Source organism: Urocitellus parryii, chromosome 3 (genome assembly GCF_045843805.1).
Source record: "Urocitellus parryii isolate mUroPar1 chromosome 3, mUroPar1.hap1, whole genome shotgun sequence".
NCBI lineage: Eukaryota > Metazoa > Chordata > Mammalia > Rodentia > Sciuridae > Urocitellus > Urocitellus parryii.
Genome location: NC_135533.1, coordinates 151,559,956 through 151,573,521, shown reverse-complemented (window position 1 = coordinate 151,573,521; position 13,566 = coordinate 151,559,956). Strand labels below are relative to the sequence as shown.

At 47.8% G+C, this 13,566-nt stretch overlaps 1 protein-coding gene and 1 pseudogene across 1 annotated transcript in view; one reads left to right on the top strand and one right to left on the bottom strand.

Moving 5' to 3' along the window:
• Window positions 1-217: 217 nt before the first annotated feature.
• Window positions 218-8,512, bottom strand: LOC113197052 (von Hippel-Lindau disease tumor suppressor pseudogene; annotated as a pseudogene).
• The window catches only part of Gltp (glycolipid transfer protein), a 23,541-nt gene continuing 18,397 nt past the window's right edge, over window positions 8,423-13,566 (top strand). Inside the window, exon 1 of the mRNA XM_026409209.2 lies at window positions 8,423-8,637. Coding sequence (XP_026264994.1) covers window positions 8,535-8,637 — 103 coding nt within the window. The 5' untranslated portion in view covers window positions 8,423-8,534. The remainder of the gene's footprint in view (window positions 8,638-13,566) is intronic.

Sequence of the window (13,566 nt, the reverse complement as noted above, 5' to 3'; positions counted from 1 at the left end):
CCTGGTGAGTACTTCTCCAAAGAGCAGGTACTAAGTGACCCTCCCTGACATTCTTTCCTAACATCAGAGCCTGAGGAAGTCAGTTTACCGGCAATGGGAACTCATTTTACTCCAAAAAAAAAATGAGAGATTTTGAAATGGACAATAAGTGACTAGTCCTGTATCTACATCAAGCCTCGCCAGTGTGATCAAAAGCTGAGATGCAGGAATGCTAATTTCAGTTACATTTTTCAGTCTCTTCTTCCAATCACTGGTTTTCAGGACGCTCCTGTGTCAGCCGCTCCAGGTCTTTCCGCACACTCGGGTGGTCTTCCAGATCTTCATAGAGGGGCCCTGGGGATGGCCAGTCTCCTGAGTTCTCGGGCTTGACTAGGCTTCGCACAACCTGCAGGCATCGCTCTTTCAGGGTATACACACTGGCAGAGTGATGTTGGCAAAAAAAAAAAAATAGGCTGTCCATCCACGTTGAGAGATGGCACGAAGAGCTCAGTTAGGTTAACCGGAAGCCCGTCGTCTGTGCCTGCATCTCTGAAGAGCCAAAGGTGACCTCGGTAGCTGTGGATGCTGAGGTTCCTGCCCCGCAGCACCGTCTGGTGCCGTGGAAGTTGAGCCACACCGGCTGCACGGCTGCACCACGCGCGTGCAGGCTGCTGTCACAGAGGGTGACCTTGGAGAGCTCCCGAGAGCTCACCTAGCACAGCACGGGCTGCGGCCTCCCGGCCTCCATCTCCTACTTGGGGCCTCCAGATCCGACTCCTCCGGACCCAACTCCTCCCGGGCGTTACCTAGACTTGGGATTCCCCGGCAGGACGCAGCGGGGTGGGGTGGAGCGCGCCCCTGGGAAGGCCTGCACACTCTTGTGGATTCTTATTTTTGTTGCTAGGCGTCCACTGTGGATTTAAATGGAACAGGACTTGGTCACCCTTGGCACAGTTTCCAGCTCTCCACTCCTCTTGATCCCTCAAGGTGGTCAATTCCCGTCTTTGCTTGATACCGCCAGCACCTGGTGCCCAGTTCCCTAGGTCTAACCCCACCGATCCCCTTCTCCTGCATGCGCTGCACAGCTGTGCCAAAGTGACCACCTCTCGAGTGTGACCTCTTGGAACTCTGTTTGCTCTAAACCCACCTATTGGAACTGCCCTCAGAAAACTACTGTGTGACCCTGGACTCTGAGTAAACAGTGGTCTCCCCAGATTCCCCACCGTCTCTTTCTCTTGCCCCTCACCCACTGGTGCAGCTCACAGATCCTGGATGGCTACACCTTCCCACTGACCCTGTGAGTCCTGGTGCTCCCTCCTCTCTGGGACCCTGAACTCACAAAAGCTGCTTCCACTTTTTCTCTGCCCCTCTGCGTCTTACCTGGCTGGCACAACCAAACCTATGAGTCCTCCCAGTCAGGCTCTCCTAGAGAGCAGCTATCTAGGAGACACACATTGGACACAAAGAGGAACATTACCTGGTCAGGAATAAAGTGGACCCAGGTGAGATGAGAGCCACAGGGGCATTGGCCAGTAGAAAGAAGTTCCCAAAGACAGGTCCACCTGGTTACAGCTTGGTCACCTGGCACTGGCCCACCCACCACCAGGAGGAAGCATATTATCAGCCCATGAGCCTGCCTGTGCAGATACGAGAACAAGGTGGTGCGTCCCCTTCTCCATTACCCTGTGCTGTTTAAGTGACCAAAATACTATTTTCATCTAAAAACACTGAAAAAAAAATGTTCAAATATTTGGCTGCTGCCTGCCGAATTGCTTCCCAGGATGGCAGCAAGCCCTGTTGGCTGGTGTCGCCTTGGTGTTAATTAGGGAGAGGCGGCAGACGGGCCCGCAGAACAGCCAGGAGGGTTGGCACGGCGGCTCTTCACACCCAGAGGAGTTGGCTCAACAAAGCCCATTTGGCACATTTAATCCTGCTGAAAACCTGGCAGCCAGAGAGGTGATATCACTGGAATCAATTACCCCGACCATTGCCAGTCCCCGGTAGAAATAACTCAAGAAATCGATTCATAATAACCACACCATTCATCCAGGGCTGCGCGGCTGCTGGCATGCCAACGGCCCAGTTCAGATTTACCCAGGAAACCTGGCATCACCCTGAGACCATCCACACTTTACATGTGAGACGCCGAGGCTCAGAGAAGGGCCGGGCTGGTAGGCTGATGAATAGCTCCTGAAAGTACCAGATCCTAATTGATGGAGCCTCTCCTTGTCACCTTATTTGGAAACGAGGCTTTTGCAAGTTGTGACTCAGTTAAGGACCTTGGTCCTGGATGACCTGGGTGGGCCCTCACTGTCATTTGTTAGAGTTGATCTGGAATGTCCCCAAAAGGCCATGTGTTCAAGGCTTGATCCCCAGCCTGTAGCGCTATTGGGAGGTATTGGAACCTTCCGGAGGTGGGGCCTAGTAGGAGGTCTTCAGTCACTGGGGCAAGCCCTTGAAAGGAGCGATGGGACCCTAGTCCCTCTTAGTCTCTTTCACTCTCTGGCCATGAGGTAGGTGAATGGTTTGGTCCAATACCCACTCCCACCACGATGTACACCGTGGACCCAAAGCAACGGGGACCAAGCAATCATGGAATGGACCTCCAAAATTATAAGCCAAAACAAACCTCAATTTCTTTCTTGTAGTACTGAGGATTGAACCCAGGGCTTTGCAGATGCTAGGCAAGCTTTCTACCCCAACCCTGTGCTGTGTCCCCGGCCCTTTTTAAAATTTTATTTTGAGGCAGGGTCTCGCTAAATGGATCCAGCCTGGTCTCAAATTTAGAATCCTCCTGCCTCCACCTCCCAAGTATCTGGGATTGCAGGTGTGTGGCTCAACTTTTACACCACGCCTGGTTGAACTTTTCACCTTATAAATTGATTATCGCTGGTATTTATTATGCTGTCAGAAAACTGGTTAACACACCATCCTGAGAGGTGTGTTAACAGAGAGGAGAGAGAGACTTCAGATGTCCACAAGGGAGAGCTGAGGAAAAATGGAGGCAGAGATTGGTGTGAGGTAGCCACAAGCCCCGGGATACCTAGAGCCCCTAGAAGTTGGAAGAGGGAAGGGATAAATTCTTCTGCAGACTATCCTAAGAGGGTGTGGTCTAGCATACCCTGATTTCATCCCAGTGATACTGATTTTGAACTTTTGGCCTCCAGAACTGTGAGATAACCAATGTTGGTCATTTTAAATGTTTACCAAGGGCTGGGGATGTGGCTCAAGCGGTAGCGCGCTCGCCTGGCATGCGTGCAGCCCGGGTTCGATCCTCAGCACCACATACAAACAAAGATGTTGTGTCTGCCGAGAACTAATAAATAAATAAATAAAATTTATAAAAAAATAAAAATTAAAAAAAATGTTTACCAAGTGGTAGTCATTTGTTACAGTAGCCACAGGAAATGACTTGCTCAAGCCCACATGGTTAGAAAATAAACATGCTGTACTTTAAACAGAGTAACTGTTTATAACTGTTGGCAGCTAGTATTGTTTTTACTGTGCTGCACGCAGAGAGGCTCCCGGGTTTAGGATGAAATGTCAAATAGACTGTGCACTTGAACTTGGCCTACTTCATCCATCCCACCAGATGCTGTTGGGGAGAGACGGGATTTGATGATTCAGTTTGGGAAGAGGCTATTAATGCTGGGTGGAGCCAGCTTGGGAAAATGACACACTTGAATAATTCACCCCTGGAATTACCTTCACAGGAACTTGCTGGTCCTGCCCATCAACTTGGGAGGGAGTTTGCAACTCACGGAGAGGTAGGGTGGCCCAATAAACCAAAAAGATGAAGGGGCTCCTCCATATCTGGTAGTACTTTACCCCACGACACTTTATGGTGTTTTTTATGTAATCTTCCGTCCTCTTGGCTCAGAGGGGAATGTCCATCCTATTCTGTTAAGCTGGAGGTAGGAATGATGTGGCTAAAGCCAACTTGCTAAAGGTTTATGTGGCTCTTTCTTTTTCCTCCCCTCTCCCCACTTCCCCTCCTTTTTTCCCTTCTATTCTTTTTTTTAATATTTATTTTTTAGGTGTAGATGGACACAACACAATGCCTTTATGTTTTTATGTGGTGCTGAGGATGGAATCCGGGTCTCGCCCGTGCTAGGAGAGCGCTCTACCGCTGAGCCACAATCCCAGCCCCTACCTTCTATTCTTAAGCAGTTCAAACCAAAAGCTCCGGTCCAAGAAAGCTAAGCATCAGCAATGAGGGTGGGGAGATGGGTCACGCTGATCCAAAGAGAGGTCAGAGACTGAATGGGAGAAGAAGGATGGCATGGGGGGTGGTGGTGCAAGCATCAGGGCTTCAATGGGGCATAAAGGGCATCCTTGTTGGGGAGTGAGGTGGCAGCCATGATAGGAAATTGTTCCATATCAGCGTTGGTCAATAATTGAACATGTAAAAAAACAATGAGAATAGTTTCTCACTATTGGGATCTACAGCTAGGGAAAGGGAGAAGACAGAATGAACGCTGTCGGGGCTGGGGATGTGGCTCAAGCGGTAGCGCGCTCGCCTGGCATGCGTGCGGCCCAGGTTCGATCCTCAGCACCACATGCAGGCGAAGATGTTGTGTCCGCCGAGAACTAAGAAAAAAATAAATAAATGTTAAAATTCTCTCTCTCTCTCTCTGTCCCCCTCTCTCTCTCACTCTCTCTTAAAAAAAAAAAAAAGAATGAACGCTGTGGAATTTGATTGGAAATGGATCTATCAGAGCAAAAAGACACAGTTTTCGGTATAGAGGGATGACCACAGAAACAAATACAGAAAATATAGATATAAATGTGTGTGTGTGTGTGTGTGTGTAAAACTGCCCACTGAGAGGATCCAGGAGCAGTGACATCCTGACAACAATAAGCACATGTAGATCTTGGTTTCTAAATGCCATATGCCACTGAAAGGAACCAGGTATTTTTTAGAGAAATGACTGATTTTTGGATTATGGAGGAGAATCACAAGACTAGAACTTCTTATGCCAGAGAATAAGGTCGTACTTAAAGAACGATGGGGACACGTTGAATGGATTCAGAAGCCAGCTTGAAGTGATTGTCCCAGCCCAACCTGGGATAATTTGAACACTCAAATAAATCATATCAGTAATGAATTATGACCATGGAATCACAAATCTACACTAGCATAAATAAATAGATGCAAAGATTCATAAATGACAGAATATTTACCAAATCTCACAGTTCTTCCTTTGAAATATTTATTGATTTCACAAAGGAAGCGAATAGCCTGCCTGGTTCAGTGGCACCCAACTCTAATCCCAGTGACTCAGGAGGTTGAGGCAGGAAGATCACAAGCTCAAGGCCAACCTGGGAAACTTAGTGAGATCCTGTCTCAAAATAAACAAAAATTAAAAGGTCTGGGTATGTGGCTGAGTGGTAAAGCATCCCTGAGTTCAAACCTCCACTAAAAAAAAAAAAAAAAAAAAACAGCTTTAGAGTGGAGAAATATGGAAGACACGACCTCATGCAAGTGGTCAATGTTAGATCTTCAATAATGGGATCAATTGAGATCATGTGTCATCTGTCATGATGCAAGAAGGACAAGCCTCCTTCCTGCACTATTCTGTGACGCACAGAATTCACAGTTTGCATCTAATCTAAGATACACAACCTGAACCTAATTGGGAGGAAACATCAGACAAATCCAAATTCAAGGACATTGTATCAAAATAACCGCCCTGTCCTCTTCAACAGTGTCAAGGTCATTGGAGTCCAGGAAAAGACCAAAGAATGTTCCAGATTTGAAGGAGACTCAAGAGCCAGGACAACTGCATGCAACATGTGATCGTGAATTGGGATATATGCCATATAGGACATTATAGGGACAAATGTCAAACTTGGAATAAAGACTTGAAGATTAGATAGTACTAATATATCAGTGTTAATTTTCTGCATTGATAGATGAGTTATAATTCTGCAGGAGAGTATCCTTGTTTGAAGGAAATACATATTGAAGTTTTTATGGTGGTGTTGGTATACAAACTGGTTCAGGGGAAAAGAGTTATTTATATGATACATATAACTTTTCTGCAAGCTTGAAATTGTGACAAAAAATAATCATTTTATAGGCTTACATAAGTGTTTTCTAAAATTTTGATTTTGTTGCCAACATTAAAAAGTGATTCTTTTTTTTAACCTACAAATCTAGATTTCATGCTTGAAGCATTTGAAAAGCTAACAACCCAAGATGATGACTGGTGGAAATAAAAAATTAAATGGTACCCAAAGACCTTGACCCTTTTGAAGAGGACAGGGCAGTTATTTTGTGTATCTTAGATACACAACCTGAACCTAACTGTGAGGAAACATCAGATTCTGTGCACCTTAAGTCCTTTTATATGGGTTGTGGGACCTCCACTTCTCCAAGTGGAGAATCCAGTTCACAGCATCCATTTATGCTACCAGAGTGGCCCCCAGTACTAGCACAATATCTAGAATAAGTTATGGGAAGGCGAAACTCCATTCCAGAGCAGGCACTCAAAATACGTGTTGGATGAATAAATATAAAAATGGCTAAACTTCCAAACTACATCACTAACCTAGAACAAGGGACCATCTCGGTACATCAGGCTCATATTCTATGTCAAGATGCTTCTTCTCTCAGCCATCATTTCTCAATGTCCTAGCTAGATGGAGAAGTTGAGAAATCAGGATGTTGCCTGATGCCAGAGGCCCCTGCGTAGGTTGTGATATCTCTGTGGAATTGATGGAGGCGTCTGAAAGATGGGTGGGGTTCTGGCACTGAGTTGGGGTGCAAGGTGCAGGGCAGGCTGAGGAGGCTTTGAGGAGATGATATCACAGGATGCCCATGGTGGTGAAGTTGGGTGGGGTGGGAACAAGCCAAAGTTGGTGGCTTGGGCTCCTATCAGTGGGAGATCTGACTTGATGGGACATGTCATGGCTTGAGTCATGTGCAAGAGATGATGATGGCTTTGTCCCTTCTGCCTGGGTCAAGCCTGTGATTTGAAACAACCTCTTCTCTCATCTGCTCCCTAAAAGGTTAAATGAAAGATATTTAATAAGGTTGGACAGATATTTTTTCTGGCACTAGTGATTTCTTATGGCCCTTATCACAACATGCAAAATCTTCACCACTCCCTAGCTTCAGTTCACCTCCCTAACCTCAACTTCTTTGACTCTACTCATCTCTTACTTACTCCCTGGCTCCCTCCTCCCCTGTTCTCTCTGGTCCATTGTACACACCAAGATCTTTTGTCACCTTAAGGTTTTTGCTCATGCAAAACCTCCCATGGTGCTTGGCCTGGCTACTTCCTACTTCTCCTTTAGGTCTCAGCTCAAATGTCACCTCTTCAGAGGTACTGCACCTACAGACCTATGTCCTAACCCAGCCTGTACCCTTTAGTCATCCTGTTATTCCACATCGTTTTGTTTTTTTCACTTGTACTTACTGGTGTCTGAAATGTCTTATTTATTTGTATATTGAATTGTACTGTGTCCCCAACTACAATGCCAGCTCCAAGAGGGCAGGGATTTTTATATATTGTTCATCAATTTATCCTCAATCCCTTTTACAGTATATTACATATAGTTAGGGGTGCAAAGAATAATTATTCTGGAATGAATAAATTCATCCAACAACAGTGTGTTGGGAATTCTTGGATAAGGTGTGCATTGAGTTTTAGGACAGGAACATCTTAGTGGATTGCAGTCGAGATGATTTCTGACCCAGGTTCTAAGAAGCATAGACCTTGGGCTGTTGGGTGATCAATGTTAGTTTGAGGGGGAAAGCGCCTAATCAGGTTAAGGTATAAACTGAGCTGAGTCCAACAGGTAACATCAGACTTTTGAGATGAGACTGGACTCCGGATTTGGGGAAACAGGAATCTGTTGGGAAGGGGCGGAGGTAGCTTGTGACCTTAGCATCATCCAACAGGTGTAAAGTCATTGAAAAAAAAGAACCCAGCAGTCAAGAGTCTCCACTGGTAATAGCTTAAAAGAACCACATACCCCCAGGAGTATACCACAAGGTCATCGGCCGCTGTTTGGAGGACGGGCCTATTTGGGGGAGAAGCAGGAGGTCCTGAGGAGCACTAGCTGTGGTTTGGACTGTGACCAGGAAAGTGGGTGGATTGCGAGCGAGGCCCCTGCCCAAGCCGGCCAGCCAGGATTGAGGAGCCTAGCGGGAGGCACACCTGGGAAAGTCTCACCTGGGAGCGGCTCACCTGGGCGGACCAGGACCCGCGAGTCCCGCGCTTCATGCTGCCCCGCCTCCCGGCCAATGGCGGCCCGGAGTTCCTCGGAGGCAAACGCGGATTGGACGGGCGGGCGCGGCGGCGAGCGCGGATTGGACGTTTGTGGGAGGGGCGGGGCGGCGAGCCGGGCAGCTTAGTCGCTTGGCCGGCGGGCGGCGCTGAGCGCTCGGCTACGAGGGCGCGGCGCGGGCGGAAGTGGCGACGCTGGCGTCCCCGGAGCCTGCGGCAGGCGGCAGTGACGGCCCCGGCTCTGACGGCGGCGGCCCGGGGGGCGGCGTGGACGCCCGCGGCGCCGGCTGGGGCATCACCGCTGGCCTCGACCCCGAAATGGCGCTGCTGGCGGAGCACCTGCTGAAGCCGCTGCCCGCGGACAAGCAGATAGAGACCGGGCCCTTCCTGGAGGCGGTGTCCCACCTGCCGCCCTTCTTCGGTGAGCCGGGGTGAGGGTGGGAGCTGGCCCAGAGCGCTCCCAGACACACCTGAATCTTTGCCGCCGAGCATACCCAGGGCATCCCGAGTCCTGTCTCCTACCTCCGCCACCCCCTTTCCTTCCAAGCATCCCCAGTTCTCCCTCTCCCAGACTGCTCCTAAATCATCTCTCCTGACATGTCACAGACCCCATCTCTGCCCATGCACCCCAGACACCCGACATTCCTCCCTGTCCTTCAGATGCATCTCAGTCCTTCCCTGTCCTCAGCTGTCCATCTTTCCCAGGTTCCCCTAACTCAGGCACCTCTGCTCTGTGGGCTCCCTCCTCCATCTGCCCCCACGCATCCTTTACTCTTGCAGCCCCAATCCCTTCGTTTCTCCCCCCATCTTTCTTCCCTTTTAGAATGGTTCTCAACTCCTCCCTTTAAAATGCATAATCCCCTCTCTTCAGCCTCTCCCTCGTGGGACCTGTGCACCTTTCCCTCAGAATTCCTCCATTCCAAAGACCTCCACCCCACCTTCAAGGGTGGGGCAGGGCAGGGCAGGGCAGGGAGCCGGGGAGAGGGGAATTTGAAGATGGAGTTTCAAAACTCTGGGCCTTTTTCTAGGGGAAAGCACCTAAAGTGTTTCCTCCATTCAGGACAGGGATGGGAAAGTGGTTGCTGGATTATGGGGTGATGTCAGACTCAGGGTGCTTGGTACAAATCCCTTCCTCATTTTGGGCCCTAAAAGAGGAAGAACCTTCTCCTTATATCACGATGGAGGTGGTCCCTAAGCCAGTTGTAGACCCTCGTTCCTTCCCTCGCTTCCCCCAGCACAGGCCCTGGATGGAAAACGGGAACTAGAAGCTAATAGCAACTGCTCCTGCCCTTTGCCTTTCATTCTCAGTAAAGGGTGCAACCCGAGCCTCTGCTTTCTTCTCTTCCATGGGGACTCTCCCAGTGCCTGCCCTGCTGATTCACTTGGTATCCTTACAGGAAGATACCAGCCTCCAGGGCAGAGTCCAGCTGAAATCCACAAGGAGGCAAAACCTTCAGACTGATTTGGACTGAAGAGATTTGGCACCCAGGGCAGCCTCTTACCTTGACCCCATGGATGGTCAGGGCTTATTGTGGGCACTACTTCCCACAGGGGTGGTTATGCAGATTTGTATTCAGGGGTTCCTCCTAGCCTTGTGAACTTCAGCATCCCCATCTGTGAAATGAGGATGCCGATCTCCTAGGCTAGCCATGAGGAGTAAGTGAGGGTGTGTTGTAAAGCACAGAGGCCAAACTGCTCCTTGTGTGAGGAATAATTATGTGTCTCTAAGTTCCTGGAAGTAATTTTGGTTCCTTCTCATAGCAGGTAATTAATCGGGCCAGCGCACTTGCCTGGCTTTTTTGATTCTCAGATCTGGGTAAACAACCTGAGAGCAGAGTCTCAGTCTTTTACATCCACTGCTGTGTCCCCAGTGCCCAGAACAGTACCTGGTACATAATAGGTGCTCAGTTAGTACTGTCAAATGGTCAAAACTTCCTTATTATCTGTATCTTAGCTTGAGGTGATACTGCATCTCCAGGCAGCGGCTTGGGAGCTAACTGGTTTGAGCCTTGAGGAGTTGTTTATTTTTGTGACAGTTGTGTCCTCTGAATATTTGCAGGTCAGAGCTAGCTTACCCTGGAGGATTCAGAATCTGTTTAAGCCAGATTTTGAGGATGATTTTTCCCCTGAGGGGACATCTGGCAATATCTGGAAATATTTTTGTCTGTCTTAACTCAGGAGTGTTACTGGATGCTGTGGGTGCTACAGGGGTGCTGTTGAACCTCCTACAGGGCACCGAGCAGTTCCCACCACAAGGAATGATCCAGCCCTAAATGTCAGCATGGTGAGGTGGGCTAGGATCCTGTTCCTTCCTCTTCTTCAACAGGTTGCACACCTGTGGGTTCTGCATGTAGGGGCATCTTTTTTGGATACAATTGTCTGGCTAGTTTGGGAGGAAAGGGGCAGGTTAGCAGCTGAAGGAGGACAGAAGAGCATCTGTACCTCCCTTTCCCTGTTCTCAAACGATTGTTGTCTTTGTTGTGACTCTGGCTGTCCCCACAGCTGTGGACAGAAGCGTCATTTAGACGAAGCCTCAGTGGGTTTTGCCCACAAAGTGTTAACCACTACAGGGCCCTGTGCCCACCAGAGCTGCTTACTGTCCACCCAGGAGGATAGTGTTTAGTGCTCTTGAAGAAGAAGCAGTGATAATCCATTCTGAACTATTATGCTGCTTCTGGGGACCAACGTTCTCACGTAATTTAAGACACGGGTCTCAGAAGGGTCCTCTCCAGGGCTCAGGGTTCCGTTGAGATCTGCTGTCAGCCCTAAGGCCGGGCTTTGCCCAGATCCAGGGAGCCTCTGGCCACCTGGATGAGCTGAGTGGTACAGATCTCTCTTAGATGGAGCAGGACTAGAGCAGTGGATGTGAGGAGTCTGAACAACACTGCTGTGTGCTTTCCTCCCAATCAGGGTGTCTCCACCATGGCACTGCCCACTTTGGGGGCCAGATTATTCTTGGTGGTGGTGGGGCTGTCGTGTTCATTGTGAAATGTTGAGCAGATGTCCAGACCTCTCCCTGAAGTTGTGACAACCAAAACTATCTCGAGGGAGCCAGACTCATCCCCGGTGGAGAACTGTTATTCTAGATACAGATGTAAACCACAAAGGGCCCCAAACTGCGTTTTTAAAAAGTGTTCAATTCTGCAAGGAAGATCTGTTAAATGAAGGAAAATCGAGCACAAACAAATCATGTCTGACATTTATTGATTAGTTAATCCTATCACAGCCTTCTGAAATAGGGGTTGATTTTTTTTTCTTTTCCCACATTTTTTTTTTGGTGCACTGTAATTGCACATACTGATGGGATTTGTTGTTACATATTCATACACGCACACATATAATAACATAATTTGATCAATATCACTCCCCAGAACTCACCCCTCCCTCTCCACCTCCCACCCCCTGGTCCCTTTCCTCTACTGATTTAATTTTTATGAGATCTGCTTCTACCTTTCTTTTCCTTATTCCTCTCTAGCTCCCACATATGAGAGAAAACCTATGGCCCTTGACCTGACATTGACTTGTTTCATTTAACATAATGGTCTCTAGTTCCATCCATTTTCTTACAAATGACATAATTTTATTTTTCTTTATGGCTGAACAAAAACTCCATTGTGTATGTACACCAGAGTTTCTCTTTCCATCCATCTTTTGATGGACACCTAGGCTGGCTCCGCATTTGGCTATTGTGAATTGTGCTGCTATAAACTTAGCTCACTATAGTTTGATGACTTTAATTCCTTAGGATACATACTTAGGAGTGGTATAGCTGGATCATATGGTAGTACCATGTGAAATAAGGTTTTTAGAGAGAGACTGCTGGCATTTTAGAGTATTTTTCTTCCAGACTCATTCATCTTTGAAAATATGTATAACCTATTTTTTTACATCTAATGAAACAACGTGACCATCTTTTCATATCAGTCATCATTTTTCATAGCTGCTTAGGATTCCATGTGGCCGTGATTTATTCAACCAATCCCCTAGTATTGGACATTCACATTGTTTTATATTTTTTAATCTAGTAAACAATGCTGCAATGAACATCTTTGTGGGTTATGCTTTTCCACAGTTCTTAAGAACTGTTAAAAGATGTTTTTCATCGTGTGTGTGTGTGTGTGTGTGTGTGTGTGTATAATTTTTTTAGGTGTAGATGGACATAATACCTTTAATTTTTATTTATTTATTTTTATGTGGTGCTGAAGATTGAACCCAATGCCTCACACATGCCAGGCAAGCACTCTGCCACTGAGCCACAACCCCAGCCCTGATTCTCATTTTTCTAAGTGAAATTGCTGCATCCAAGAGTGGGGAGGCTTTAACCTGTTGGAGCAGCCACATGCCTTCAGTCTTTGCCAGGTGTGGTTTATGACACAATTGCTTGGGCTTGACCAATACTGATTCTTTCTGCTTCAGTGGGTGTGGGCTGCAGATCAGCCTCTGCTCCTCTGATTTAGAGCATCGTCATTTTGGGCTTGTCCTTCCTCCGTATCTCTAGCTGAAATCTCTTGAGTTGTACAAGTTTTACTACATTCTCTTAGAGGCCAGCCATTTGTCCAGCTTCTACCTTGACCCAGTAATCAGATCTCACCTAACTGATCAGTTTGCAAAGCTGACTTTCTCATTTTTTAGGTCAATCATGTGGTTGTTCTAGAGCATTAACACTTGGAGGGCAGAGGCGGGGAGACTGATGCCATTTGGTCTTGTCGCTCCCTGCCTAGCAGCCTCGGTGGCTCCCTAAGGCCCACAGTGGCACTGTGCTGATGTCTCTGGGGCTTTCCCCTTGTCAGTCCTTCTGTCGGGGCACAGTTCCACTCCTAGCCCACCTGTCACCTGGCTCATGGTCAGTTCACCCAGAAAGCCTTCCCTGACCTCCCAGACTCGTAGAAGCCATCCCATTCTTGAGTCCCTCCGGGCCAGCACTTGGCAAGCTAACACATTTGCTGAATGAATACCTTTGGTTCCATTCCCATTCTTCTAGATTTCTGCTAAACTGCTTTTCCATTCTCTTTCCAAATTAAAACACATGATTAAATTAAAACACGTGACTGAATTGAAATATATAACCCCTTTTATAGCCTGTCTTCATGCTAGACATTATTAATCAATCATGATACCGTTTTCCCCTTTGAGCTCAGACGAAGCCTTGGCATCTTTCTTTTTCTTTTCTTGCAGTCTGGTGTCATTCCGGACAAGCCCTCTTCCTCTGAGCTTCACCCAGCCTCGCCATCCTCCCCAGCAACCACTCCAGATCAGAGTTGGTGCGGGAGATGACCGTATTTGCTCTCACCATCTAGGGGAGAGACCAGAGGTGGAAGAGCAGAGATTTCCCCCACTCTCTGTTCTTTTT